Consider the following 26,258-nt stretch of genomic DNA (forward strand, 5'->3'; position numbering starts at 1 on the left):
ACTACAAGGATTGCCCCCAAAAATGGCATAAAAAGACAAATATGATATGGGACATGTTTCTCTTTGTTCTTCCAAAGGGAATTGATTTAGTTTTCGGAAGAAATCATAGTTTTTTAGTTCCCACGTGATCTCCATGATTAATTGTCCTATTTAAGTACGTAATTTTGTCGTGTTCACGCCTCTTTGTATAGGGTTGTCTTCGTTTTACACCTACGCATTATTGATTTTCTTTTGTAATGTTCTCGGTTCGTTGCGGATATTAGCTCCGAACATAACCCAATCACTGAGAAAATTACCAAAAAAAGGTCATAAGCATATTATAATTATGCTAATTCAATTCTAAACATTTTGATAATTTGTTAATATAGTCATTCCGGCCAATTTTCATCAAAAAAACACTAACGCGACTGTCCAATTAGTACCGGCCCTCCTGTGTAGCATACCGGCGCTGACGTGAATAATTTTTTAAAAGTTTTGTTCCTTTTTTTCTTTCTTTTTTCATTTATCTATTTTTTTTCTTTCCTTTTCGTCGGTAGCCGATCTCAAGCGATGGTTGGCCACCTGCGATGCCTTGAGAGGGTTGAGTAAGGGCACCCTCGCCGACCACAGGTGAGGTATGGCCTCACTTGGACAAGGTGACCCTCGCCCTACCCAGGCGAGGCTAGGGCGAGGTCTTCGTAGCCTTCTCCAGGCATTGCCGGTGGCTAGCCATCGCCTGAGACCGGTCATCGGCGAAATAGAAAGAAAAAAAACAGAAAAATGAAAAACTTCAGAAAAAAATAGAATTTTCTTTAAAATTATCCATGTCAGCACTAGTTAGCCACACAGGATAATCGACACTGACTAAACCGCCATGCCAGCGTTCTCGTGTGAAAATTGGCCGGAATGACTATATTAGCAAATTATCGAAATATAATTGAATGATTTAAGATTGAATTGGTACGAGTGCAATAGGTTTATGACTTTTTTTTTTATAATTTTCGCTCCAATTACTACATAAAAAAAAAAAAAGGGCGTCAAAGAGCCCCTTGTCCTCAAGCATAACTTCTCACTTGTTCCTATAACAATGAAGGTAAAGAGGGGTCTCTATTGTTAAGACAGCATTAAACTTCCCGTATCGGTCGTACTCCAGCATTAAATTTCGACAAAGGCACTTAGAAATGCCCGAACATGCACTTGTGTCCACATTGATTCTCACGTTCACATATTACCAACTTTGGCTTCGAGAAGACAATAAGAGAGCATTTTCGAGGCGACCAAACTACATCACACATAAAAACAATAATGAAGTATCACGTCGCACATGATATGAAACCAGACCATTTCGTCGGCTATTTGTTCTGCTACCGCAAAAAAGGATAACCGCAAGATGCCGTTGCGAGGCACCTCACGAAAGACATGACTCGAGCCTCTCGAAGCACTCGACCGATCCGATCGGGACGCGACGGCATCCCCGATGCTGGAACCTCTCGCCGTGCTTTGGGAAGCGAAAGCGAAAGCTTGGTGTTCTACGTTTCGGATTTCACGGGTTAACCTTTTCGATCCGGAAAGGGCCAATTGAAACTTTGGGCCCGCAATCGGAATTTCTCGGCCCGTTATCTCCTCGGCCCGACCCAAACGGCCCATTTTCGCGTGTGGCCCAAGAGACGTCACGGATTCAAAATTCGAAAAAAGACACGACACGGAAAAAAGGGAGCCAAAAACACCCGCGGGCCCACAAGGGCGCCACGTGGGGGGCGCCACCAGCCTAGCCCACGTGGCATCCCCCAACCTCGTATGAGGGAGGAATCCACCGTCGTCGTCCTTTTACTGCGTGTCGCGCTCGCTTCGCTTCGATTGGATTCCGTCGGAACTGAGCTCGGAAACCCTGACGATGTCGGACGCATCGGAGCGCAGCAGGGAGCTGCCGCGGGAGGTCTGGGAGACCGTCTTCGCGTCCCTGGACTCCGAGGCGGACCTCGAGCCCCTCTCCACCGTGTGCAAGCAGTTCCTCGCCATCGCCGACGCCCTCCGCGCCTCCCTCTCCGTCCCCGACCACCTCGCCCCTCACCTCCCCTCCCTCCTCTCCCGCCTCCCTTCCCTCAGGTCCATCGACCTCAGCCCCTTCCGCGGCGACCCCTCCGGCGTCCTCCTCCAGATCGCCCGCTCCCGGCTGCCCCTCCTCGAGCGCCTCGACCTCTCCAACCACCAGTACCTCCGCCTCGACGGGCTGCGGGAGATGGGGTCCAAGTTCGGGGCCCTGAGGGTGCTGGTGCTGTCCAGGGTCGCGCTTCTGCAGGACAGCGACCTGGTCTCCGTCGCCGGGTGCTTCCCCATGCTGGAGGAGCTCGACGTTAGCTACCCGGAGCTGAGCCCTTCGGCTCGGGTCACGGATCGCGGCGTCTCGGCCCTGTCGCGGAAGCTGAGGAGGCTGTCGCGGATCGACGTATCGGGGAATCAGTTCGTCTCCGATCAGTCCCTGATCGCGCTGTCCGTGAATTGCCCGTCCCTGAGGGAAATTGGTTTTAGGGATTGTAGCTTTATCACTCAGAGCGGCATTGCTTCGTTGATAAAGAACAGGCCTGAGTTGGTCTCCCTGGCCGCGAACGACATCGGGTTGGCGATTTTGTACGAGGAGCTGGGCGATTCGTTCGGTTACGCGAGGGGTTTGAGGAGCCTGGATTTCTCGCACTCGTTCATCTCGGATGGGCTGCTGATGTCTGTCGCCGAGGCGAATATACCGTTGAAGAGCCTCGTTCTTTCGCATGCTTCGGGGTTTACATTCGACGGGATTCAGGAGATCGTGCTGAAGCACGGGGGCATCGAGGTCTTAGATTTCGAGGCGGTAAGTTTCCTCACGGATCACTACATGGGCGCGATATGCGAGGTGCTTCGCGGCCTGACCTCCATTAACGTCAGTCTCTGCTCGAGGCTCACGATCACTACATTGCATGACCTCGTGAGACGATGTCCCCTGCTGAAGGATATCAAGATGGAGAGGACCAACCTAAAGAAGTATGGTGCTAATGAAACTGATATGGCGGCGAATTCTCAGGTGAGGTCTCTTAACATATCCCATAATGCGAAAATGACCGACGAATGCCTTGGGAAGATCGCGCGTACATGCCCCAACTTGCGGTATCTTAACGTGGGCTATTGCGCGGAGATAACTGGGGATGGCATTATGGGCGTGCTGAAGAGCTGCCGTGAAATCAAGCATTTGGAGATCAGTCATTGCAGGAACACGGCAAATCTATGCTTCGACTTTGAACTCCCGCAGTTGGAGGTCTTGCAAGCAGAAGGGTCGGGACTGAACGACCAGCAACTAGCGGCAATCGGAAGGAGATGCTGTCATCTCAAGCGCCTTGACTTACCAAACTGTTTGAATGTGTCGGCCGTAGGGGTGAAGGAGGCGGTGAGCCATTGCAGGACACTGAGGGAGATAAATCTGAGGTGGTGTAATAATATAAATGTCGATATCGCAGTTCTAGCTTGGATGGTGTCCGCGAGGCCGTCGTTGAGGAGAATAGTCCCACCACGCGGATCCATCTTATCCAAAAGCCAGAGGGATTTCTTCTTGCGACACGGTTGTCTTGTTTGTGATTAGGGACTTCAAAAGAGACAGTGGAGGAGGTAAATTCGTCTGAGAAAATGAGAATGCCCGTGTTTCTTTTCTGTGGCAGAATCGTGCTGTTGTAGCTTCTTTCAATTTGGGACCTCTTTTTTATAGGACAATGAAATTGTCTGTAGATTGCTGTGGTTGCTTGATAATTTGTCAATGACAACTGTACATAGTGAATAATCTATATATTCAATCTTTGATCTCTCCAGCTGGGCTCGAGTTCATGTTTTCTGTGTTCATTGACGAGCTTTTGAGCTTGAAATTTACACTGATTGTAGTCCAAGGTTGCAAGGACATTGTGCATAATCAACAATATGTTTTTCAATGTGCTTCCAGGGTTTCGATTTGGAGCTGAAACCGGATCAAGATATACAGGTTTACATTCGACGGAATGAGGCTAAGAGTTTCTTGATTTCTACACGCTACTTCGATAATAGCGTGGCAGTTCCCATTCATTCTAAAAGAGGCGATACTCTTCACAATGATCATGCGAGTCTCTAGCGCCAAATGAAGTGAGCGTGCCTGTCTGCACGATTCGGATTGTGTTTGCACGATTCGGATTGAAGGGCTTGATCACGACTGCAAGTCTGCAAAGTGGCGCCCCCCCAAATGAGCCGACGACTGCCATGTTTGCAAGACGGCATGCGGATGGCCTGCCGCGCTGCCATGGACACAAATTGATAAATCATCATGGGGATAAGAGCAGAGGCATCTCATACTTCAGTAAAACCAGTCTGATGAAAGAATGGACAATCGCATCGGTGGTACCCGTGCTATCTTGTCTAAATTCAAATTCATCCCTCTTTTCCTTCGGATGATCTCTACTTCTTTTAGAAAGGTCGATGTCGTCTCATAAAAATATCATGTCAAACAAGATAACCGTTCCATAGTCCTTTAGAGTGGCTTCGATGTATTTCTAAGGTTGTTTAAAATGATGATTAGCACATCTTGTGAGGAATGTAAGGTGATGTATGTAACATATTTATTTATGACTTCTTGGAAAAATCGTCCCATAAAAGAAGTTCTATGTTAAATTGCAAGGTTGTAAGGCCGAACATTCTCCCCAGACCTAAACGATATGGCAAAATGACACAAAATGGTCCCCAAAATTTTAGTCCATCATATAATGCAATCCCTGAACTTTTTATTTGTTCAATAAGGTCCATGAATTTTTAACTTGTTTAATGTAATCCCTGAATTTTAGTACACGTTCAATTTAGCCCCTAAACTATATGAAAATATTCAATGTTGTCCCTAATCTTAAATTAATGGAAAGACTAAATTGAACATTTTCATATAGTTTAGGAGCTACATTGAACATGTACCTAAATTTAAGGTACCACATTGAACAAATTAAAAATTGAAGGACCACATTAAACATTAAATTAAAGTTTAGAGACTACGTCGCACGTTGAACCAAAATTCAGAGACTATTATTATTATCCCAAATGATGTTAACGTGCTCACGACTAGAATTGGTGTGAAATATCGTTGGTGTCAATGTTGAAATATTGTGCATTCTTATTTTTCTTATGGCATTTGGCCTATTTCGATTTATAATTCTTGAAGGGTTTGAACCTCATCAGTGCTGCGAGCAAGCAATCAAATGGAAAAGACTGGGTATAAATTCAACTTGCAAAACCAATTCAAACAATCACCCTTTGCAACATATTGTCCCCAAAAATCAAAACAACTTTGAGGCAAATCCCCTAAAAACTACATCTTTGCCATCTTTCCTGTGGCTGAGCAACATTATTGCACAATGTTAAGAATGCATGTCCCATTTGGCCAAGTCTGGTTCAAGAACACGATGCATTCCAAGGAAGAACCATCATAATCAGAATAAAGTGAAAGGAAACTTAAAATCGAAAGAAACAAGAGTGCCGGCTACATCGCTCCGACCCAAAAGAACGCGCAAGCCTCTGATGCACCAGAATTCCTGAGTTTCATTCGATGCGCTAAAGATGAAAGGGACTTGGTTTGCTTCCTTGCATTCATGCGTTCTTGTAGTCCGGGTTATCGCGCAGACCAAGCTTAGAGAGAACCAGGCTGTATGAATCCCAGTCTGTCCTTCGCAAATACTTCAAGTGCCTCTTCCTTCGCTGCACCATTGCCTCAAGCCCTTTTCGAGAATGCTTATCCTGCCAAATCACAGTTCCGCAGATCATCAGATCACCACCAATTAAAACTTGTCCGAACATAACACTTGCCACAGTCACTAGCTTCCTTCAGTTCACTAAGAGTGAAAGATGTATTTATGCATTTTCTTTTTCTTCCTCAAGCAACGTGACATGGATAAGTAGTGCAATTTTGTTTTGAGAAGAGTATACAGGAGACCACTTAAGCATAAATCCAAGTTTTCTTCTAGGAAAAGCCATTAAAAAATAGCGACACGATTGACGGGCAATGATAATGAAGAAAAAATGCAGCACTCAGCTCTTGCAGCAAGCTGCAGAAATTTCTGAATAAGACAAACTACAAAATCACAAAAACTAGAGAATCGCCTGGAGGTCAAATAATAAATTTCAAGATAACATTCAGGGAAACTGGAAATGTTCAAACTACTCCATCATGACCTGTCACTGAAATCTTATAGAATGATTGACACAGTTCCAACCATACTGATCTGTTCTCACCTTTTTGTGCAAGGCTTTCGCTAAATGCTTTATCTTTGTTGTCAGCAGCGCCACTGCAATAGTTCAATGAGAAAACATCTATTACCAAATGAAGAACAAAAGATCCACTGGAAAGCAAAGGGGGAGAAGAGCAAAGCTCATGCTTAAGTAAACCATATCACAATCACTAGATCACATGCAGAGAGAGAGAGAGAGAGAGAGAGAGAGAGAGAGAGAGAGAGAGAGAGAGAGAGAGAGAAACAGATAATTGGTTCAAGCATATAAGTTTAGGCATCCACTTTGTAATGCAAACTTGTTAATCAACATGCCCCCTTCATTTTTACCAAAAAATCCTCACAGATAAGACATAACAATCATGACACTCACAAGTCCGTCAGACACTCTGGACAATCTTTAGAAATCTAGTCATGTTCAAAATGTTTTAGGCACAAACATGTTAAAAAGGGTACAGAATTCACAAAACACAAGCTTGACAGCTCCAAAACCTCCCTCATCAGGCTTCTCTGGTATTCGGAACTCTCCTAGGCCATTACACCAGGCACAAACTTCATTTTGAGTGATTTCATTCTGTGCATGGCCTTTTCAATAAGTACCACATTGTTAAAAAAACCAGAAATTACCTGATTCCATGATGAAAACTTCCAACATATAATAATACAAAGTCCAATATCTCAACGATTAGTGCTAACTATAGTAAGAAGGCTTATTAATTTTGGATTACTAAATAAGGTTTTGGTCTTGTATAGAATATTTAGATAAGCCCACTTCATTAAACAACTTGTCACATCATTCAGTAAACTAGGTTATACTTCAGAATAGTCTGAACAGGAAAACGAGCTTTTAACTGCTGCTTCAAATCTACGACGGAAATATGGCATTCGATGAAGTGTCTCGTGATCAAAACAATACGGTGTCCAGATAGCATCCTATCAAGCCAGATAGAAGAGTGACGTGACAAAATAATAGACACTGCATACATTGATTAAGCTCTGTGAAGAAAGATATAGATTCTAATAAAGCCTACTGCTCGAGAGCAAACCTTGCACACGTGCAGATCCACAGTCTGACTCTGACATTTTAAACTCGTTCCTCACTTCTGCAAGCTGAATCTTCAGTTTTTCTGCTGAAGACATGTTATCTGGATGGAAGTACTGCAATAACAGCACATCTTAGGGCTTTTGACATCATTCACAAAAAACTTAAAAGTTTAAACAACAATTTGATTCAAAAACAAGTATAAAGAAGCAGATAGCAACACATTTGAGTAGTTGCTGACAAACCATCCAACATTTAGCAGGCCATGCCTTCAGTTAAACAACACCATTTGGTCATGCAATTAATCATTGATCCTAGGTCCATAATGCAAATAGCTATTAAAATCACAGCAAATTCACAGGCCAATCAACACATTGTGTTTGAGATATTAATTTTAAAATAATTTTTGTTACTTTTCGAAGGGATATGGAGTTTGCATTATAAATCTCGGGGTACTGCAGAGTCTTTTTGGTGCACTGATGACTAATCTAGGTCAAGAGCATGGTATGCACCTTAGTGCATGTGCATGCTATGTTTATGTGACGCTACAGGCAGTAAAGGTCTCCGGAATGTAACACTTAAACATGGCAGGACATCAATATCCAGAAAGAAGAAAACTCAAAAAGAAACAAGAAAGCGCCACTTGCCTTTTCAACTAGATGTTCCTTTGGAGGATGCAGCATGAAGTCTGGAGTTCCCCCTAACTGTACTAATGCATTTAGTCTCTGGACTGAAAAATAAATCAAATCATCAAATTATCACCACCTCTCGGTGCAGCAAAATACGTCGTGTAGTTTTATGATGGTATTCCATAATTGAAGAAGGCCTCAAGCTTTCAAATTGGAAGCCATGCTATGTTACAAAGAGACTAATGGGACAAACAAATTGCCAGACATTGCAGAAATTGGACAAATCACAGAAGAACTTCTTCAGGCTTTCCCCGGTAGAAGATATCTGGAATTAGACACCTCGGATTCTGTAAAGAAACTGCTGATTTGAGAGCCTCACAGCATAAAAGGAATGATAGAGATAGCAATACCATAGGAGCAGGTAAAATTCTAAGGACAATCTTTCTTCTCTGAGAGAGTAGAAAATCCTTCACTTTTCTTTTCTTCTTTTTTTGCTTTGTTTCCTCTAATTTGCAACAAAACCTTGAATTGGGACTGGGGTCAAGAACACTATAAGGGTAAACATTAAAAAGAGACTAAGAGACTATGATGACAAAATATCACCCCAAAATCAATCTTCATATATAACTAATTCGAAGACTCTTCCTAGCATTTCAAAGTTCATATGTATACAAACACTCACGCGTCGTCCTCTTCGTCTTCTCATCCTCAGACACATTCATTTGGGACAGACTGAACCTCAAATCCCTGAAAGAAGCCCCTCCGATCCGTGACTCGGACTCCTTCTCCTCCATCTCCCTCAGCTTCACCAACCTCTCATTCAACTCCTCCAGTGAAAACCACCCCTTCCCATCTCTACCTTTGGCCACGCTCTCTGACCTCAACATCTTCAACTTCCCTCCCAAATCTGCATAACTATACGTCCTCAACAACTCCGTATTCAACCTGCCATCGCTCCCTTTCCCTTCCCCTTCCTTTCTCTCCCTCATCTCCTTCCCAAACACCGACAGCGGCAAATTCTCGCCGCCTCCGATAGCCACAAAGCCCGGGCCCGACCCTGAGCCCCCCTGCCCCAGCCTCATCTTCAGAGCATCCCTAAACCGCGAGTGCGACATCGAGTCCCCGCTCTTCGGAAGGGCGTCGGAAGCGGCGTTCTGACTGGACCCCACCTTCTTCAGGCTCTCGCGAATCCCATCCCAGGAGACCTTCGCGCCCGGCCTCGCGACGCCCCGCTCGGGACCACCCGGGCCAGCCTCCCCGCTCCTCGCCACCACATTGCGGTTGTACAGCTCCTGGAAAGTGACGGGCCGGGCATTGGAGTCCACGGGGCCCGGCGGCTCAGACCGGCGGCGAAACTCGGAGAGGTTCTGCCGGATTCTCTCGGCGTAAGCGATCCCCGAAGGCCGCTGCTCCGGCGCACCCGAGGCCGGAAACGAAGACGAGAAAGTGGGTCTGTTGTATTGCTGCTGCTGCTGCTGCTGCTGCTGCTGTCGAAGCCTGGCTTTGACGTCGCTCAAGTAGTTAGAGAGAGAGAAGCGTGGGGTTGAAGACTGCGGCTTCGAGTCGGTTTCGTCGGGAGAGGAGTTGGGCGGCGGAGGCGATTCGGCATCTGGGTCTTGCTTCTCGGAGAAGAAGCGGACGAGGGAAGGGCCGGGGAGGGATCTCCGCCGGCTTCTGAGCTGGAGCGCCATGGGAACGGGAGCGTTGCAGGGGGGGAGGAACCCTAGACGTAGGGGGTGAAGAAGAAGAAGAAGAAGAAGAAGGGGAGGCTGCGAGGTTTAAGGGTCTGGTTTTTGGTTTTTTTTTTTTTCTGAAAATGTCTTTCAATTTTTTGTTTTTACTTTGCCAACTAAAAAGTCCTGGAAATTTTTCTATGATTTTTGACCCAATTCCCTAAAAAACCCTCAATTTTAACCTTTATCCCAATTATATCTCAAACTTTTTATATCGGGAGCTAAATTCGGAAATCGAGTAAAAATTGATGCTTTTTTTCGAAATAAAAATGAGTTATGGTCAGAATTATCATTTAAGCTAAAATTGATATATTTTTTTTAAATTAGCCCAATTTTTATAAAGGTTTAGTTCTTTTCGTTCAGCCCTTTCTTTTGATAAATATCGTATCGTACCTTTCTATAACTTTTTTCTATAATTCCTGCAGTTTACATTTTCATGTGATTTCATTTTGGTCTAGTTTCAATTCCATGTAACTCTATTTCCCAATGCACTTCACATTTCCTTACTCGAAAAATTCATTGCTCCATCCAAACCCTATCGTGCTTGCTTTGTGCTCGATTTTTGTTTTGGATTGCGCTTTAATCTTCTCAAATTCAAATTGTCCTGGCGCATTTTCATTTTTTCTTGTCAACACATACCTTGGCACGTCCGATCTTCGCCGCTAATTTGCTTTCGCGTGAATCGCATCCTGACCTATTAATTGGAGATCGGATGGAGGAGGAAAAACATGGCAATTTCGAAAAATCCAAATCTAAGTTATTTTCCTCCTCCTCGGGTTTCCTCCTCTCTCTCTCTCTCTCTTTTTACGGGTGAATTGGGCGAAGTGAACTCAGTCGCGAGATCTATGCAGGCCGCCGCGCTCGGCAATTTTCCATGTTTGCTCTGCTTTCGGGCTAGATCGGGTCTTTGATTTCGAAACATCCGAGCGATTTGCTGAAACGAGATTTGCCAAATTTGCCGGAACCGCGAGGGACTTCCATTCTCAAGTCATGTTGCTTTACATAGTTCCCCATACGAGTCTCTAAAGAATGAATGGAGGAGATGGGGGCAATTCATGAAGGAATTGGCTTTTGGGGCTCCTGAAAACGTGCTGGTGTTGGTTGTGAAGCAGAGAACCTCCATTAAGGCCCTACCAACACAAAGCCATGGATGAATGAACGAGGGGCATTTCTATCCTCTCCCGTGGCCTAAAACCACGGTGAGATTGTCGATCGGGACCGGATGGTTGTCGATCGAGACCGGATGGTTCCAATGACCGACGATGATTTTGTCAATCAACGGCCGACGGCCATCTCATTGATCTGACTATTTATCGAGGGCCCAACAATTTTGCCATGGTTTTTAGCCCATGACATCGTAGAGAGGCCCGCAAAAGGGATCATTGTCGCCATGCGAAACACTGAGTTGTGACAACCACCCAATTCGAGTCCGATTAAAAAGGTTGGTTTTTGTTTTGCCCTTTAATTTGGTATTGACAAGATAAATAAATCAAGCATCGTGATACTTTCGAGAACTTGACTGAACTTGAACTCTTAAAATCTAAAACTAGATAGCTGATATGCATCGAGTTTAGGTGATCATGAGTTGGCGCCCTGTTCGGCTATAAGTATAAATGAATTAGTTTCAACTAGCAATTTCCTTCTCTGGCCTAGCCCGCTCAAGCCCGACCCATCTTACATAGGGAATCGATATTTTTTTTTTCACGTATAAAATCGTCCACCCATTGATTGATCATTGATCTGATGTTAAGCTACCAAAGATGCATATCAACAGTAAATGAAGGCATATAATCAGCACCAGTGCCGACTCAATTAATCTGAGTCCGCCCCGCCAAAGGATTTCTCCAAGAATCGGGGTCCTTTTAGATTGACAACACGTGTTTCGGTACGCAACGATGAAACCGTATCTCATCAAATCGGTGGTCGAAGAACTCGGGCATATAGTGCTCAGTGTCATTGGACACTAGGCGCGAACCGGGTTTCCAATCCAAATTTCGATCGATGCCTTATCTTTACCCGACGCGTACGATCAAATCAACGGGCGACTCCAGGAGCCCGAAACTTCGCACCCTAACGATGGAAAGGCCCAGCCTGTTGGACCCGATCCATTCCCAACCTTGGATAGGCCTAAAAAGGGCTTCAGGGGAGAACCGGCTTGCATGGCAAACCCTAGATAGGCAAGCGGGGACATTCAGCAAAATGCAAGCAGGAGAAGAAAAAGAAAGAGGGCCGAAAGGAAGGTGTTGGGGGGTAGGGGAGGGGAGGGGAGGGGTACTGCATTGGTTGACCGGTGGGTTCCGACTTCCGTCCCACGAGCGACAACGATACGATACATAAGCCGCGTGTAGCGAAAAACAACAACGCAAGAAGAAAGAGATCCATTCCCATGCTGGACACACACGACCCACACAGCACGAGCACGGAGAAACTTCAGAGGTACAGGAAAAGAAAAGGGAGAGAAAACACACTTGAGAAAATGGTCCCTTTTTTCTTCTCGAGTTTTGTCAACAAACGACATCAACTCCACCACCACATAGTCACGTACATATAAACCTCCCATTCCTCTCTCATTTATTACCATCATTTCCCTCATTAACCCCCACCCCCCCCTCCCTCCTCCTCCCTCCTCCCACACTCTCTCATAACAACTTCCACCCATAACTCTCTAACTCTCTCTCTCTCCTCTCTTCTCTGCCCCTCTCTGTCCCTCTCTGTCTTCCGACACGCACGACCAGAAGAGGGAAGGGACGACCTGCAAGGAACACGCATGTCTGGCGGCGGCGGCGGCGGCGGCGGCGGCGACGGACCCGGGTGGGTCGACCTCGCCATGAGCGACGCCTCCCTGGTCGCCGAGCTCCTCGTCCGCCTCGGCCACTCCCGGCCCCCCGCGCCGCCCCCCCTGGAGCTCGCCTGGAGCGTCCGCCAGCGCCGGTCCAAGCCGCCGCCCCGGAACCCGGCCGAGAAGAAGCAGGAGGAGGAGGGGGAGGAGGAGGAGAAGGGCGGCGGCGGCGGCCAGCAGCCGAGCCGGGCGAGCCCCACCACGCCCCTCTCGTGGAGCGGCGGCGCCACCTCCAGCGGCTGCGGCGGCGCCGATGGGTCCGAGGAGTCGCCGCCCTTGGACACCGCCACGAGATCTAAGGTCTGTGAACGCGACGCCCTCTCCCTCTCTCTCTCTACCTTCGCCTACTTTTCTTTTCCCAAAGACCGTGTCGTTCATCTTCTTCTTTCGTTCCCTTTCTTTTTCCCTTCCTATTTTTTGCGTTTCCGCATGGCCCGTTGAATAATATGGCTATTTTCCTGACGGAAATGCCCCTCCCCGCCCCCGGGAGAAGGTTGCATATCCTCGTCGATTTTCGCAGCAGAAAAACATCATCCTAAAATCGACGAAGCGCGTGGATCTTCGGCTCCGTTTCTCTCGCTTTTTTGCTTTCTTTGGTGATTAAATCTCTTCACCCTCTTCATCTTTTTCATAAGCCAAAGATTTATATAAATTATTTCGGGGATTGGGACTAGGAGAAGTCACGTATAAATGACGTGTCGGGCCGTAGCCTGTCAGATTCGCCTCCCCTTTTGCCAAAGAACGAAAAGAAGGTTTCCAAAGTTAAAAAAAGCCATTCCTTTCTTAAATCCTCCATCGATGGACCTTCCCTTCTCACACGCAAAAACCCCACTATTTTCCCCAGAAAATATTTTCGGAAAAAGAAGAAATTGTGCTATTTATATAAATTTATGATTTCGGAAGGAGGAAAAGAGTCAAAATCTCCACGTTTCGTCATCGCCGCTTTTCATACCCAAACCCCATTTAACTTACTCGCCCACCTGTCACGCTCCGGCTCCGCCCCTATAAAGAAAACTCCAAGAACACCCACTCCCACCACACATCCCTTTGAGAAGGGCAGTCTCGTCATTGCGCGTCGCGCGCTACACGTGACGTTGTCAATCTCTAGGTCGCGGGTGTCGGTCAACTCTTGCGGGTCGCGGATTAGGCTCGTCCCCCCCCCCCCCACTCTGGACGGAAACCGCCCCTCCTTTTGGTCAACCCCATCGTCCCTCGCGAGGGTAGTTTGGTCAAACGGCAGCGCGGTCCACCGGTTCGGCCGGTGAAGTGTCTTGGGTCTGCCGGCAGTTTGGTGGGTTGGTTGCGTCATCGTTGGTGGTTTGTGTAGGCTCTCTATGTTGTGTTTTCAACATAATTTTATTTTGTTTTTTTGTTTCTCTCGTGATGATGCTAGATGCTAATTAATAATTACAACGAAAGCTAACATAAAGTGTGTGGCGGGTGCGGCTAAAATTACGAGTCTTGTCACATTCTTTCTCGAGTCGAATTTTTGTATTGTTCTTTTTAGCAGTTTATTTTTAATGACGAAAAAGTGCACTTGTATGATTATATTACGCTTCTAAGAGATATGAATCGACAAGATATCGTGCAAGCGCTTGGTCGCGGTGGGGGGAAATGGCTTGTTGCGGTGGATTGCAGCTTAAGGTTTTCATGTGGACTCACGAGTGCCCGATACGTCATTGACCTCTTGTCGTTTTCGCAACAGTGGCCACCGATGACTCTATATTACGCTCTGTCATCCACAGAGGAATTGTCGCGACAAGGAGGAAAAATGAGAAACGATCACCTTTTTTGAGTGAATTTCGGGCTGCTGCTGAGCAACATTCTCACCTCACAAACCACAGCCCTGGTTGTTTGGTTTTGTGGGTCAGAGAAGGTTTGAGTTCTGGTCGACCAGATGTTCATCTCGTCACCCATCGATCTGTGCTCCTGTGCTATGTAAGTTGAGGCTTCATCGCATGAACAGTATAAAGGATGAATCTTTGGTGATGGGGTTTTGAAATATGGGGCACTAGGATGAATGTAGACAGGTGGGGTTTGGGGGAAGTGGACAGTATTTGGCCAGTGGGGAGTTAGCTGTGGAGGTGGGCACCACTTTGTCTCCATATTAATGGCATAGGCTGACTTCTTTCGTGATTCGAATTACCAACTCGACCTCGCACCATAACCTTATCTTTATAGGCTGCTGCAACTTAGGCTCCATCTTTGCCTTTTCTTAGAACCCTTATTTGGGCTCTAAGATGTGTAGACTAGCGAGGAGTTCGGGCTTCTGAATCTAGAAAGCGCAGAACAAAAGGACAAGTAGTTCGAAACTAGAAGCATTGAACGTGTGAAAATACGATTGAACGTGTGAAAATACGACGTGGGAGTGTCGCCACAAGTGCCGTGCGTGGACCAGGTTCTGACTTCCACACGGTCTCTACTTGGACCGTGACCGAGTGATGAAGAACCTCGTGAGAAATTTCTAAGTAGTTCGCACGTTCTTTCTTTCTTTTTTGGTCCTTTCCTTGTCTTTTGCATACTGAGAAGGAAGAAAGAAACCACGTAAACGCAGTACTGAGAACTTTGGCATTCTCTCATGAACACGGAGACTTAGTTGTGGGAGCTATTGGGTGAACAGACTTTAATTTGAATAAAGAGTCCTCCTCGAAAAGCTGTCTTCGTTGTCTTCGTTTTGTGCAATGCGGAGTTGAGTTGCTGCGAAAAAAAAGAAAAGCGATATGCGTACACCCCGTATATCGGATTAATTTTCTTTCGATATTTGTTGGAGCCGCCCTTTAATTAATCCGCCACGGTAGCGTATTCAAATTTTTGTTTTTATCATGTTCAGGTCTCTATAGCGAGTGCAAGTACCATGTCCGCTACCATCGCCGGCAAAAGGCCGAGGAAGAAAAAGGTATGATTTCATTAAATTCGCGTGGGACCGTGGAAATCCTCTACCGTCACCAGAACATGTTGATCAAGTAAAATTCTTAGGCTTTTGAAAAGCTAGGATACGATAAACAATGTTCATGAAAATAGTGTAGCCTTTTGAAAAGCTAGCTAGTCGTTTTCGAGGGTGTACGCGTTATATTTTGTATGCCTGAAGCATCGCATGTGTTCAAGAATGTACTTGATGCGTAGTTCATGTGTGCACAATTTGCGATTAATTTTGGGACAACCTTTACTAAGTTGAACAGTTTTTGATGCTTGTAGACCTTGGCTGAACTCAGAGAAGAGGAAAGCTTGCTGTTGAAGGAAAGGAGAAATCTGAGACATGTATGATTCATCATACTTTATCTCTTTATGTACATCCTTTTAAAGAGATGCTTGGTTTTAACAAAGAATGTGGCGATTTGTGTTTTTTTCTTTTTCTTGTCCAGGAATTGTCGACTTTACGGCTCAACTTTGAGAAAGAAAGATCCATAAACCAAAGCTTGAAGAGAATAAAGGTAATAAGCATGTCCCTTGATCTGACACATAAACCTATAGCATCTCCTTTGTATATGCATTATATCTATTGCCGTGAATTTATACTTCCTTTCAGTCTCTGAATAACCATCTGTTCTCATGACAGTGCTTGGACAAAATTGACAGTTCCATAAAGCATGTGATTCTAGGCATGACTATTAGCAGTGTTAGATCAGCAAGTTTCATCTTAAGTTACCTCAAATTTGGACAGAAGAACAAAATGGTGCGCGTTTTTTGAAACCCTTCTTTCTTTTTCTTGAATTAGCAGATCGGCATGCAATCTCAAGCTGCGATTCCCAAGCAGCATGAGCAAGTACAAGCACCTTCTTGTATTCCTTTGGAGCACGCCGAAGTAGCAACGCAACTACAGCAGCGTTTTAGTGACATTCCGGAAGTGAAGAAGGTCGAGAGTCGCGAGATGCTCGAGCTGCCTGACCTGAATCTGCCACTAGAAGATGGTGGCCCGGACATTTCGTGTGCCGTGGCTTGAGAGAGCTCATCAAGCCACGGCATGATGTTGCATTCTTACTGGAGTGAACTGACTGATTAAGTTCTTTTGATCAAGTAGCTATAATCAAGGCTGATGATTTTTTTTTAATATTTCGTAGCTTTAGCTGTGGAGTAGCAAGGGTAGGATGGATCATGAGTGAATTAGTTGCTGTAATTACCAATAGCACTTACCGAGCTAGTTAGCCTTACCGCATTTTCACATATCTTTTCAAGGTTACATCCTTAGATTTGTATGCATCTCTCTCTCTCTCAATGCCTTTGTATGAACCGAGAGTCTTTAATGTCATGCATATGTTACGTGACACGTCGAGGTTGTATTGCACGTGTCTTCTTAATTAAGTAGATGCGGATCGACTATTCCCTATATTGAACCCATCTGTTTCCATTTTGATATCGCATGTGTCCACTCAATTCGAAATTTTACCGCATCCAATTCAAGTCCCACCTAACCTAACTCTCTCTCTCTCTAAATAACGTCCATGCCCAATTGCTGCACCTCGACTCGCTCTCACTGCCGTAGGAGTGGATGGAGGTTGCCGTGGCTCGGGCAATTGAGATGCACGGATGGGGCTCTCTTTCTGCATAGAGGGCGACAGAGAGGAGAGAGATTTCGGTGTTTTGATATGATGTGGGCGAAACTAAAGTGGGGGCGCCACGTGTCGTCATTTCATTTTTTTTAGGACATCAATGAGTGACGGCGGATTTGCATCCTAATTAAGTAATCATTTATAGTTTTGTTGAAAAGGCTAACATCGTTTGCAGATATCTTTGCAATAAGTAACATCATCGGCATGGCACAAAGAGATGATACCCACTACCACTAGCTAGCCTAGCCGAGAAACGAGAGAAGACATAACAATTGTTCGAGAATGGTAAGAGTGATAAATCTGGAATGACATTTGGGTTCGAATCATTTACCAAAAAACACTAGAGAGAGACTAGCTCTATTGAAAATCTACCAATCAAAAGACCAAATTGAAAGAGGAAAACCCAACTTTCAAATACATAAAAACTACGTAATCCTATGGAGAATGAAACTCGAATCGAAAATATAAAAAAAAAAATGATGGAAAAGGAGCAGGAGATGTCTCAACATTCCAAATCCACAGCCATTTGTCATGGGCCAGGCCTGAGCGTGGCAGCAGAGAAGAAGATCGCCATCAGTCGCAGTAATTACTGCTTTTGCAGTGCTGGGTCATCCAGTCGTCAGCGGTAATAAGACCGAAATGATGCGTTCTTTGGGTTTCGAACCGCGAACATTTTTTACTTTTCCCTTCGGCACGTCGATCGTTGAGGAGAGGAGGAGGAGGAGGAGGGGTGGGGAGACAGGAGGTGGCGTAGTGGGGGTCTACGAGTTCCAGCTGCGGAAGATCCCAGTAGTACTGCTAGTCGTGACAGAGTGAGAGACAGAGTACACTTCAATCAGTGTCAAGAAAACTGGGAGCACATTGGTCAGAACTCAGAACTTGAAAGTACCCACCACCCCCATTAACAGTAATTACTAATCAAGTACCTTCTTTTCAAACTTTTTATCTAAGTAAAAAAACTCCAGAAGAGGGATGGATTTCTCACCATCAAACCCCCCCTCCCTGTCGAGATCGAGGAGTTAGATCTTTTCAGAAGTTGCAAAAATAACAATTAATGGTTGATTTAATACCCTACAATTTTCCTTTTGATAAAATTATGCAGGACTCACCTTATGAATTTTTAGATACGGCGCAGTGGCGCACTTTCTATTGATTTTTCATTTTGTTATAGACTTTCACTCCTCGTTGACACGCGCACGTGAATTTTTAATAGGTAAAAGTATGTTTTCATAGCAATTTTTTTTAAAATAGGTCTATTTTTAACTTTAACTGCCGCAAAAAAATGAAATATGAAAGTGAGAGAAAAATAAATTTAAGTTAAATACTAATGACAAGAATCATTACGAATCGTAATATTAAAAACTTGTTGGAATGTGAACCACTTTAGCAAAACTTGATGAGATATTTATAAAAAAAATAATAAACACAAATTAAATAAAAAGGGAAAAGGCCTCAATAATGGAAAGGTCAAATTATAAAAATCGATTACTGATTATGTATATTTTAAGGGTTAATTAATTGATGAAAAAAATAATTGATTAATCAAAAATTTTGAAAAAAATATATAAAAGGAAATGGTGTGCTCAACCCATAAAGGAAAACGATTAATCGAAATATAATGTGATATTTTTTGAATTATTTTATTGATCAATCAAGACGGTATGTTCAACAGTTAAAAAGGTTATGGGCAAAACCTGTACAAAATAATTTTACGTGACAATCCTAAATTTCTATCACCGAGTGAGATATGTTAAACAGCTATACAGCATGGTTATTATACACAAAATATAGAGTTGACGTACTCAACATCAAATCAAAGTAAATTTTTCAACCACAATCTTAATACTCCCATTGGTTGTTCGTACTTCGTCAGAGGTATAAATGAGGTGATTAATAAACGAATATACACGTTTGAAGCTGTTCGGTGAAAATGGTAAACTTACTGTTTCTTCATATTTCAGAATCAGATTTAGTTTGTTTGGTTCAAACCGGTAGAATAGAAAACATGCTGATCCTAAAGACAACCATTATAGGAATTTCGACCTTTCGAATGTATCATTTCAAATTATAACTTTTTACATGGTGATAAATACGATCGATCTTGAAGCACATAAATCTATTGACAACATTATGGGTCACTGAAGATTACATGAACTTCATCCATTTTCGAGGGGGAAGACGAAAGCTAATAAAGCTCTTAGCTTAGGAAGGTCTTGTTGCTTGAGAGCTCTAAACATGTCTCGAATATGATACGTTAAGAATGTCCGAACTCAATACAAGTAGATAAAGAAAAAAGGGTGTCCGTCTAAAGTTCGAGTTGCAGCCAGCTGAACCAATTAGGCTCAATGACCGGCGTGATTAGGGAGGTCAAATCGAGTTCATGAACTCAAGCAGTTAAAACCCTAAATTGGCCAGGGCTATTCTATGACTATCGCATTCCACTACAACCTCGTCGTCGGCAGTACACACTACGCACGTCAGTATATGATATTACATAGGATCATCCTAAAACACTGTAACGACCAGAGGGCACTGTACCACCCACACGTCCCCGAATCCATCTTCCTGTTCTCCCTCTTGAAATCCACCCCGCGTTTCTCTCCCACCCTCGCGTAAATCCTCCGGCTTCCATGGGCTCCTCTCATAATTATACACAGACCCAAAAGAAAAATGATAGCCAAGTTCCCCTTTATCCTACAGAGAGAGAGAGAGAGAGAGGCGCAAATTGCAAGCTTTTCACCACATCATAAGCATAACCAGTCGAGTTCTGCTAATTATAGCCATCTTCCCAAAGTTCTTACATACACTCAGTTGCGTTGCATGCAGATTTGTTCGCATCAAAACACAAAAAGATCCCCACCTGCTACTCTTTGACGTGCACCGAGGGAAGACCTGCAATTTCAGCTCGTGGCTGTATTGCAACTACCACAAGCACACTGCTCGACCCAAACATAAGAAAGAGAGCGATTATAGTAGAGCTTAAACAGCCATTGTTTTAGCAGAAGCGTTCCTAAGACCAAAGCCAACACCAAGCTTCAAATCCAGCTCCACATTACTGTTACGGTTACCACCTCCAACGCCAACGCCAACGCCAACGCCACGACCGTTTGTTGAACTGAACAGGTGCTCCAGCGATGTCACGACCGAACATTTCCTCCCGCCACCCACCCCATCCTTCCTCTTCTTCCCTCCCTCACCGGCATTCCTGTTCCTACCGTTGCTGTCGTTTCCCGGCGGCGGCCGCGACAGGAACGGCACCACCGGGGGTATCTGGAAGTTGGTCCGCGCCTTGGCACCCCTCAGCCTCCTCGCCGCCGCGTCGTACGCCCTCGCCGCCTCCTCCGCCGTGTCGAACGTCCCCAGCCAGTGCCTGCACCTCCCTACCCTGTCCCTTATTTCCGCCGACCACCTCCCCCACGGCCTCTTCCTCACCCCCCTATAGCTCCTCTGCCCCGCCGACGAACCCCCCGCGACGTCCAGGGCCTTGCGGTCGCCGTCGTCGTCCCCATGCACTTCCCTAGCCTCAGACACGGCGCGCGGCGAGACGCTCCGGGCAGTCACGCCGCCGCCCTCGGCATCCTTCTTCCTCTTATTCTTTCCGAAGAGCACGTCCTCGCCCACCACGGCCGCGATCCCGTCGAGGACGGCGGGCTTCGCCTCCGTCTCCGTTTCGCCCCGCGCTTCGGACTTCGGAAACTCGAGATGCGGACGCAGATTGCATGGTGGGAAGTGGAAGTGATGATGATCGAATAAAGGGACGTAAAGGAACGGCGGTTCGGCCAGGAAGCGAAGCGTTTCGTGAGCCGAGCATGGCTCGCGAGTGGCGTGAAACGGAACGGGGTTCAGCGTTTGGCCATCCATCGTTCAACTGCTAAAGACAAATGCTCAGGCCAGAGCGAGGTCGGAGGTAAACGGTGTGTATTTATATACAGAGGAAATAAAATTAAATAAAAAATATTTAAAAACTTGATGGGGATTAAATTTTAATTTTTTTTAGTGTTTGGGTATTGTATTTATTGGAATAAAGATTTGAGAAAGGCGATTTAAGATATTCCTGTCAAAATCGATGAGACCGTAATCACACCACATTTACAAGCTTGTCTTTCCTAGGTGGGAGGCTTACATGGTTGCCTCCCAAAATGTCTAGAGTGCCCCCTCAATAAATTATAATTTGCTTTAAGTAAGTGGGATAATTAATTAATTTGGTTAATCTCCTCGAATTACGTGAAAGGTGACAGTCCTTCATAGTCCAAGCGAAAATTATTATTTAATTTTTAGGACACAACTAATCTAATGGGAGGAGGGATAGAAGTAGTCATATGTAGAACTGCTTACCTAATGCCAATGAGCTCACGAAAACCTGCGCTGTGTAAATGAGGGAAGTTAATTTCAAGTTTAGCCCAAAACAAGTGAGTTCCAAGAGCAAGATAGACATAAACATTAGAGTAAGAGCTAGAGTATAGAATCTATCAAGCTCATTTATATAGCAACTTCTGGATGATTGGGCATATACAATTGAGTTAGCCTAACTCAGAGTAATTTGTTTACAACCTAAGCTCGAACTTGAAAAGGAAAGAGTCAGATTAAAAGCGAGTCAAGTATTGAATTTTACTTTTTTTAATGTCAAATGGGTTCAGTTATATTGTATTATCGATCTAACTAAACTAGAATACCATCATTCTCATTGTCTATTGGAAAGTATTAATGTCGAATGTAGATGGGATAGATAGGCATGAGGTGATCACACATGGCACGCAATACATTTATAACCTCTATTTGTTTGATAAGCTAGTTTTTGAGTTAGATATTATAGTATGAAGTATTATAGTTCGTCCCAAATATTATGCAATCTATCATATATATGATATTTCTTGTTCAATTGTCTTGGTATAACAAGCCGCAACACATGCAAAATCCTTTTTTCTTGCAATCAAATGTGTTTTACCAATTACTACCTTTGAATGATCATTAATCAAAAGTCCCCCATTGCTCTAATATGGAGGTAACTTAGGTCTTACATACACAAAATTTTCATTACCTTGCAAATTTTTTTGAAATGAAGAGCCTTTAAACAATTGTTAGCATGCAAACTTTTCGTCCAAGCAAAACAAAAGCATTGTCCCTCCTTGGAAACACTAATCAAGGATGGAATGCCATGGCTCCTTCGATGCAAGATTTCAAGTGCACGGACAATAAAAACAAGTGGGAACTCAAAAAAACGAATCTTGAAGTTTTAAAGAGGGGCATGGATGTAATTAGAAGGCAAGAGCATGGGCAACGGAGGAGATAATGATTTGACAAGGATCATCTATGGATGGGGCTGCGCGATCTCGAGGATTTGAAAGGGGGTCCGTCGACAGCCGTTGGATTGCGTAAAAGCCTTAGGCTTTAGAGCGAGCGTCACGATGTCGTCGCGTCGGGGAGGGGAAAGATTGTTTGACTGCCTCTCTGATGGATGGGGTTTCGCTTTGCTTGCTTTGCACGGAGCCACGTTCCGGTGCTGCCCTGGCTCACCGCTGTAACCCTGCGGCGTCACCCCAAGAACCGCTATGCAGAGGATGGTGCTGCTATATACTGTGGGTTTCTTTGATCGAGTGCAGTGATGATGAACACGGAAGGTCCTGAACACGTCAATCATTGGCCTCTCTGTGTTTTCAAGAAATGTTCTTTTATGGTGCAAGAGATCTTTGGGAAGGAGGAGGCAAAGGGTTTGATCATGACCATGTGATCTTGTGGATGCGTTGCGTGTGGTGTCAATTGACCTTTGAAGTTCATTCTTGCTTTGGTTGCAAGGGAAATGAAATTAGGGTTTTTGAGTAATGGTCTGTGCTTCTTAAAGTAATTAAAGATAATAATCAGAAGAATACAATGACATGGGTTCAGATCATTTTGCAGCGGTAAGAGTTGTAGACAGATAGTGTAATAATGTGGGAAAGACATTTACAATAGAACGTAATAGGAGAGAACATTTTATTTAGGTTATTGCATTGTTCGGATTGCCATCTCGAAGACATGATGTTTAGTTCATCACCGGAACCTTAAGCAAAATATCGTTTCACTCGTTATAATTATTCATGATTTATTATATTAGTATGCAATCACATCGGATGTACTCCGAATAAAAAAAAAGATATTTTGCATGCAATTTAAGAATGTACACGCACTTATGCATCAACTACATAACCATTCGTACATACGCTCGCTGAAGCTGAGACCTCAGCTGAAGAGGAAAAAACTATACTGAGATGCAATGGTATGTTTGACCCATCGAGACTAGCAAGTTGAAACTTTTCTCGAGTCAAATCCTCTGAAGCTGTGCTATAAGTAACGATCCATTCCACGCAGAGTTTGTAACCAAGAAAAGAACCAAGAGAACCATCAGGACCCACCAGCTACAGCATCGTGATTGAAATGGCGATGGCTCGTTGTGGGCAAAACTTCGAGGACGATGGTGGGAGCGCCCCATTCTTGCTTCGATAATAACAGAAACATTCACTAGGAACAAAAAAGAATGTCTGTCTATATGACCCTAAACACACGAAAACACACAGTGTTGCTTTTTCGAGAATTCAGAGGAGGATTGTAGTGTTTATTTCGTTTAATTTCCCGAGAGCGAGGTCGTCGCGAAGCACGCCAAGGTCTAGTGTTCTGCAATCACACACACTTACACACAGGCTCTCTTCGGACCTAGAGATTTTCTCTTTGCTATGAGGATAAAAGAATGGACCCCAACTTGTCTTTTTCAGGGTTTCGAGGATCAAGGAAAGGGGGGAGAGAGACAGAGTGGATCAGAAAATCCCAAGAAGTGAAACGAGACAGAGAAAGTATGCTATGATGATATCTTTATGGGTCTTGTACTTTAATGGGTCGTCGTCGAGTGGATGTGCATGTGCATGGGTTGCTTGTGGGAAATGTGTGGGATTTGCTCGAAATGCAGTACAGACCTTTAGATTTGTTTTTGCTTTTGTTTTTGTATGTTTTTTTCCCTTTTGAGGGTGTTGATGTTGCTGCTTGTGAATATTCTCTCCCACTTCAGTCGCTTTATTCATGAGAATGTTAAAATCAAGGATTTGCGAGGCTTAGAAGATCGAAGTTTTGGTAAAGCCATTGTCTTTATTATCTAGATAGCATTAAACTTTTCATATTGCTCATACTCAAGCATTAGCCATTGTCGAAATTTCCACAAAGGCACTTAGAGATGCCCGGATATGGCACTTGTGTCCACGTTGATTCTCAGTTGCACATTACTAATTTGGCTTTTAGTTTCGAGGTGACCAAACTAAATGCATATGTAAAACAATCAAGCGTCGTGTCATACATGCTTTGGAACCAAACCATTTTGTCGGCTATTTTGTGCTACTACAAAGAAGGATAAATGGCAAGATGACATCGAGGCACATCAGAAAAGACATGCAGACAAATTTATCGAGCCATTTAAAGTACTTGACTAATCCAATTAGACACAACAACTCCCGATCCGGCTGCAATCGAGTGATCGCGAAGCTTGAGAAAGTTGCAATTGCTGGTAATGGAACTTGTCGCCATGTTTTGGGAAGCGAAGTGATGTTTTGGTGATCATCATCATCTTCAACCAGCTCCATGAGATGAGCAGTTTGGGATTTCACTATTATCTTTGATTAGAAAGGGCATTTGAACTTAGGCCCATTTTCACGCGGGCAACAAAATCGTATCACCAGCACAGCACATCTAAGAGTTTTTGACATCATTCGCAAAGAAAACTGAGAAAATTGTCCAAAACAATCATAAACATATTGTACGTCGGCCAATTCAGTCTTAAATATTTCAATTATGCCGATTTAGTCCTATACCTTTTAACAAATTGCCAATTTAGTCATTTCGATTAATTTTGGGTGTAAATCATTGATGTGGCGGTCCAATCTAATGAGGCTATATCTGAACCGAATCAGAACAATCACATAAATAATAGAAAAATTGACACACGAGTTTATCCAGATTCACTCCAGAATAGGGCTACGTCTTGCAAAGGGATTTCACTATGATATTTAGGTTTTACAACCACAACCACTCGTTATAATAATCTCTCATACGAGTATAATATATAGGACTTAAATGGGCCCAAAATCCAAGCCTATCCGAATCCATTTAATCCCACAACAAACGGGTCAGCTTAAAACATAAGCAAAAAAAAAATCGATATTGTTTCAGGGGCGCTGCCCCCGAGCTCCCGGTGAGCTCATCAGAGAGTGGGGCTGCCGTCCGCTCACTGAGGAACGGAACCCCCGCCCGCTGTCCGGTCAGCGGGACCCCCGTTTCGGGGGCGCTGCCCCCGAACCCCCGCATACCGTGCGCAGGGATCACATGTCATTCGATCATACTACGGTTTCCCTAAGTTCATGTGGGTGTGCCTAGTATGAGAAACAAGAATCCCCGAAGTATTCGCCAACTCCAACACAGTCGACGTCGCCTATCTTACATGGCACTGACGTAGATAATTTTTTATGTTTTAAAAAAAAATTCAGAATTTTTATTGATTTTTTATTTTATTCTTTTTATTCTTTTATTTTCTTTTCCTTTCTTCTTCGTTGAGCCGCCGGCCACTAGCTGAGGCCTGGCAACCTTCGCCGACCACAAGTCGAGGGCTGGCGACCCCCGCCAGCCCCTGGGCGAGGGCCACGAAGCTCTCGTTGCGGCCGGTGAGGGCGTTGCGAGCCCTCACCTAGCCCCTCGCCGGCCACTCGAGGGTGTCGTGCAAGGGCTCGCGAGCCTTCGCCAAATTCAGTGAGGGTCATGACGCCCTCACCCAAGCCGTCGTCGGCAACAGCGAGGGTGGGCGAGGGCCAAGAGCCCTCACTCATGGTCGGCGAGGGCTTCGCGGCCCTCACCCAGTAAAAATAAATCCATAGGACTCATTGTTCGATGGTCCGACGAAAGCTTGGGTCTTCCATAGGACTCGTCGTTTGATGGTCCAACGGAAGCATAAAAAACGCATAAATCCCATGGCCTTCTTATTTTAATTGAAAAATAGGTGGAAAGTAAGGGCGCGAATGATAACCATTCTGCTCCAAAAATCAAATTCTTGCCAGAAATTGATTTCCGGAATTCTTGCCAGAAATTGATTTTTGGAGAAGAAATCTGTTTGATAAAACATGACTAATTCTGCTCCAGAAATTGATTTCTAGAACAGAAATCTATTTTTATTTTTTTGAACACCTCAAAAAAATTAAATTTCACTCAAAATGGGTGCCCAAAGGTATTC

General features: G+C 44.5%; 4 protein-coding genes across 4 annotated transcripts; 2 read left to right on the forward strand and 2 right to left on the reverse strand.

Moving 5' to 3' along the window:
* Positions 1 to 1,797: 1,797 nt before the first annotated feature.
* LOC115693774 (uncharacterized) lies at positions 1,798 to 4,588 on the forward strand. The gene is made up of 2 exons (XM_030620832.2): positions 1,798 to 3,612; positions 3,938 to 4,588. The coding sequence occupies exon 1, from the start codon at positions 1,874 to 1,876 to the stop codon at positions 3,584 to 3,586; it is 1,713 nt and encodes a 570-aa protein (XP_030476692.1). The 5' UTR covers positions 1,798 to 1,873; the 3' UTR covers positions 3,587 to 3,612; positions 3,938 to 4,588.
* A 636-nt stretch (positions 4,589 to 5,224) lies between these two features.
* On the reverse strand, positions 5,225 to 9,661 carry LOC115693775 (uncharacterized). The gene is made up of 5 exons (XM_030620833.2): positions 8,584 to 9,661; positions 7,920 to 8,002; positions 7,277 to 7,388; positions 6,238 to 6,290; positions 5,225 to 5,742 (listed from the first exon to the last, which is right to left on the reverse strand). The coding sequence occupies exons 1-5, from the start codon at positions 9,590 to 9,592 to the stop codon at positions 5,596 to 5,598; spliced, it is 1,404 nt and encodes a 467-aa protein (XP_030476693.1). The 5' UTR covers positions 9,593 to 9,661; the 3' UTR covers positions 5,225 to 5,595.
* Positions 9,662 to 12,249: 2,588 nt separating this feature from the next.
* LOC115693771 (transcription activator of gluconeogenesis HCBG_00867) lies at positions 12,250 to 16,670 on the forward strand. The gene is made up of 5 exons (XM_030620829.2): positions 12,250 to 12,773; positions 15,304 to 15,369; positions 15,669 to 15,731; positions 15,836 to 15,904; positions 16,192 to 16,670. Exons 1-5 carry the CDS (start codon positions 12,402 to 12,404, stop codon positions 16,411 to 16,413), a joined length of 792 nt encoding a protein of 263 aa, XP_030476689.2. The 5' UTR covers positions 12,250 to 12,401; the 3' UTR covers positions 16,414 to 16,670.
* A 3,059-nt stretch (positions 16,671 to 19,729) lies between these two features.
* On the reverse strand, positions 19,730 to 20,900 carry LOC115693770 (ethylene-responsive transcription factor ERF084). The gene has a single exon (XM_030620828.2). The coding sequence runs from the start codon at positions 20,879 to 20,881 to the stop codon at positions 20,000 to 20,002; it is 882 nt and encodes a 293-aa protein (XP_030476688.1). The 5' UTR covers positions 20,882 to 20,900; the 3' UTR covers positions 19,730 to 19,999.
* Positions 20,901 to 26,258: the final 5,358 nt, after the last annotated feature.

Source organism: Syzygium oleosum, unplaced genomic scaffold (genome assembly GCF_021117445.2).
Source record: "Syzygium oleosum isolate NSW1041296 unplaced genomic scaffold, Sole_v2.1 Sole_v2.05, whole genome shotgun sequence".
Taxonomy (NCBI): Eukaryota; Viridiplantae; Streptophyta; class Magnoliopsida; order Myrtales; family Myrtaceae; genus Syzygium; species Syzygium oleosum.

Bases quoted from the DNA above. Each gene is read 5' to 3' on its own strand.
- LOC115693775 (XM_030620833.2), bottom strand. From the start codon at position 9,592: ATGGCGCTCCAGCTCAGAAGCCGGCGGAGATCCCTCCCCGGCCCTTCC. The intron at 8,003-8,583 runs GTGAGTGTTTGT...TTTATTTTTCAG, and splicing joins GAAGACGAAGAGGACGACGC to TCCAGAGACTAAATGCATTA. The intron at 5,743-6,237 runs GTGAGAACAGAT...GTGATTTGGCAG, and splicing joins CGAAAGCCTTGCACAAAAAG to GATAAGCATTCTCGAAAAGG.
- LOC115693770 (XM_030620828.2), bottom strand. From the start codon at position 20,881: ATGGATGGCCAAACGCTGAACCCCGTTCCGTTTCACGCCACTCGCGAG.
- LOC115693774 (XM_030620832.2), top strand. From the start codon at position 1,874: ATGTCGGACGCATCGGAGCGCAGCAGGGAGCTGCCGCGGGAGGTCTGG.
- LOC115693771 (XM_030620829.2), top strand. From the start codon at position 12,402: ATGTCTGGCGGCGGCGGCGGCGGCGGCGGCGGCGACGGACCCGGGTGG. The intron at 12,774-15,303 runs GTCTGTGAACGC...TATCATGTTCAG, and splicing joins ACACCGCCACGAGATCTAAG to GTCTCTATAGCGAGTGCAAG. The intron at 15,370-15,668 runs GTATGATTTCAT...TGATGCTTGTAG, and splicing joins AAAGGCCGAGGAAGAAAAAG to ACCTTGGCTGAACTCAGAGA.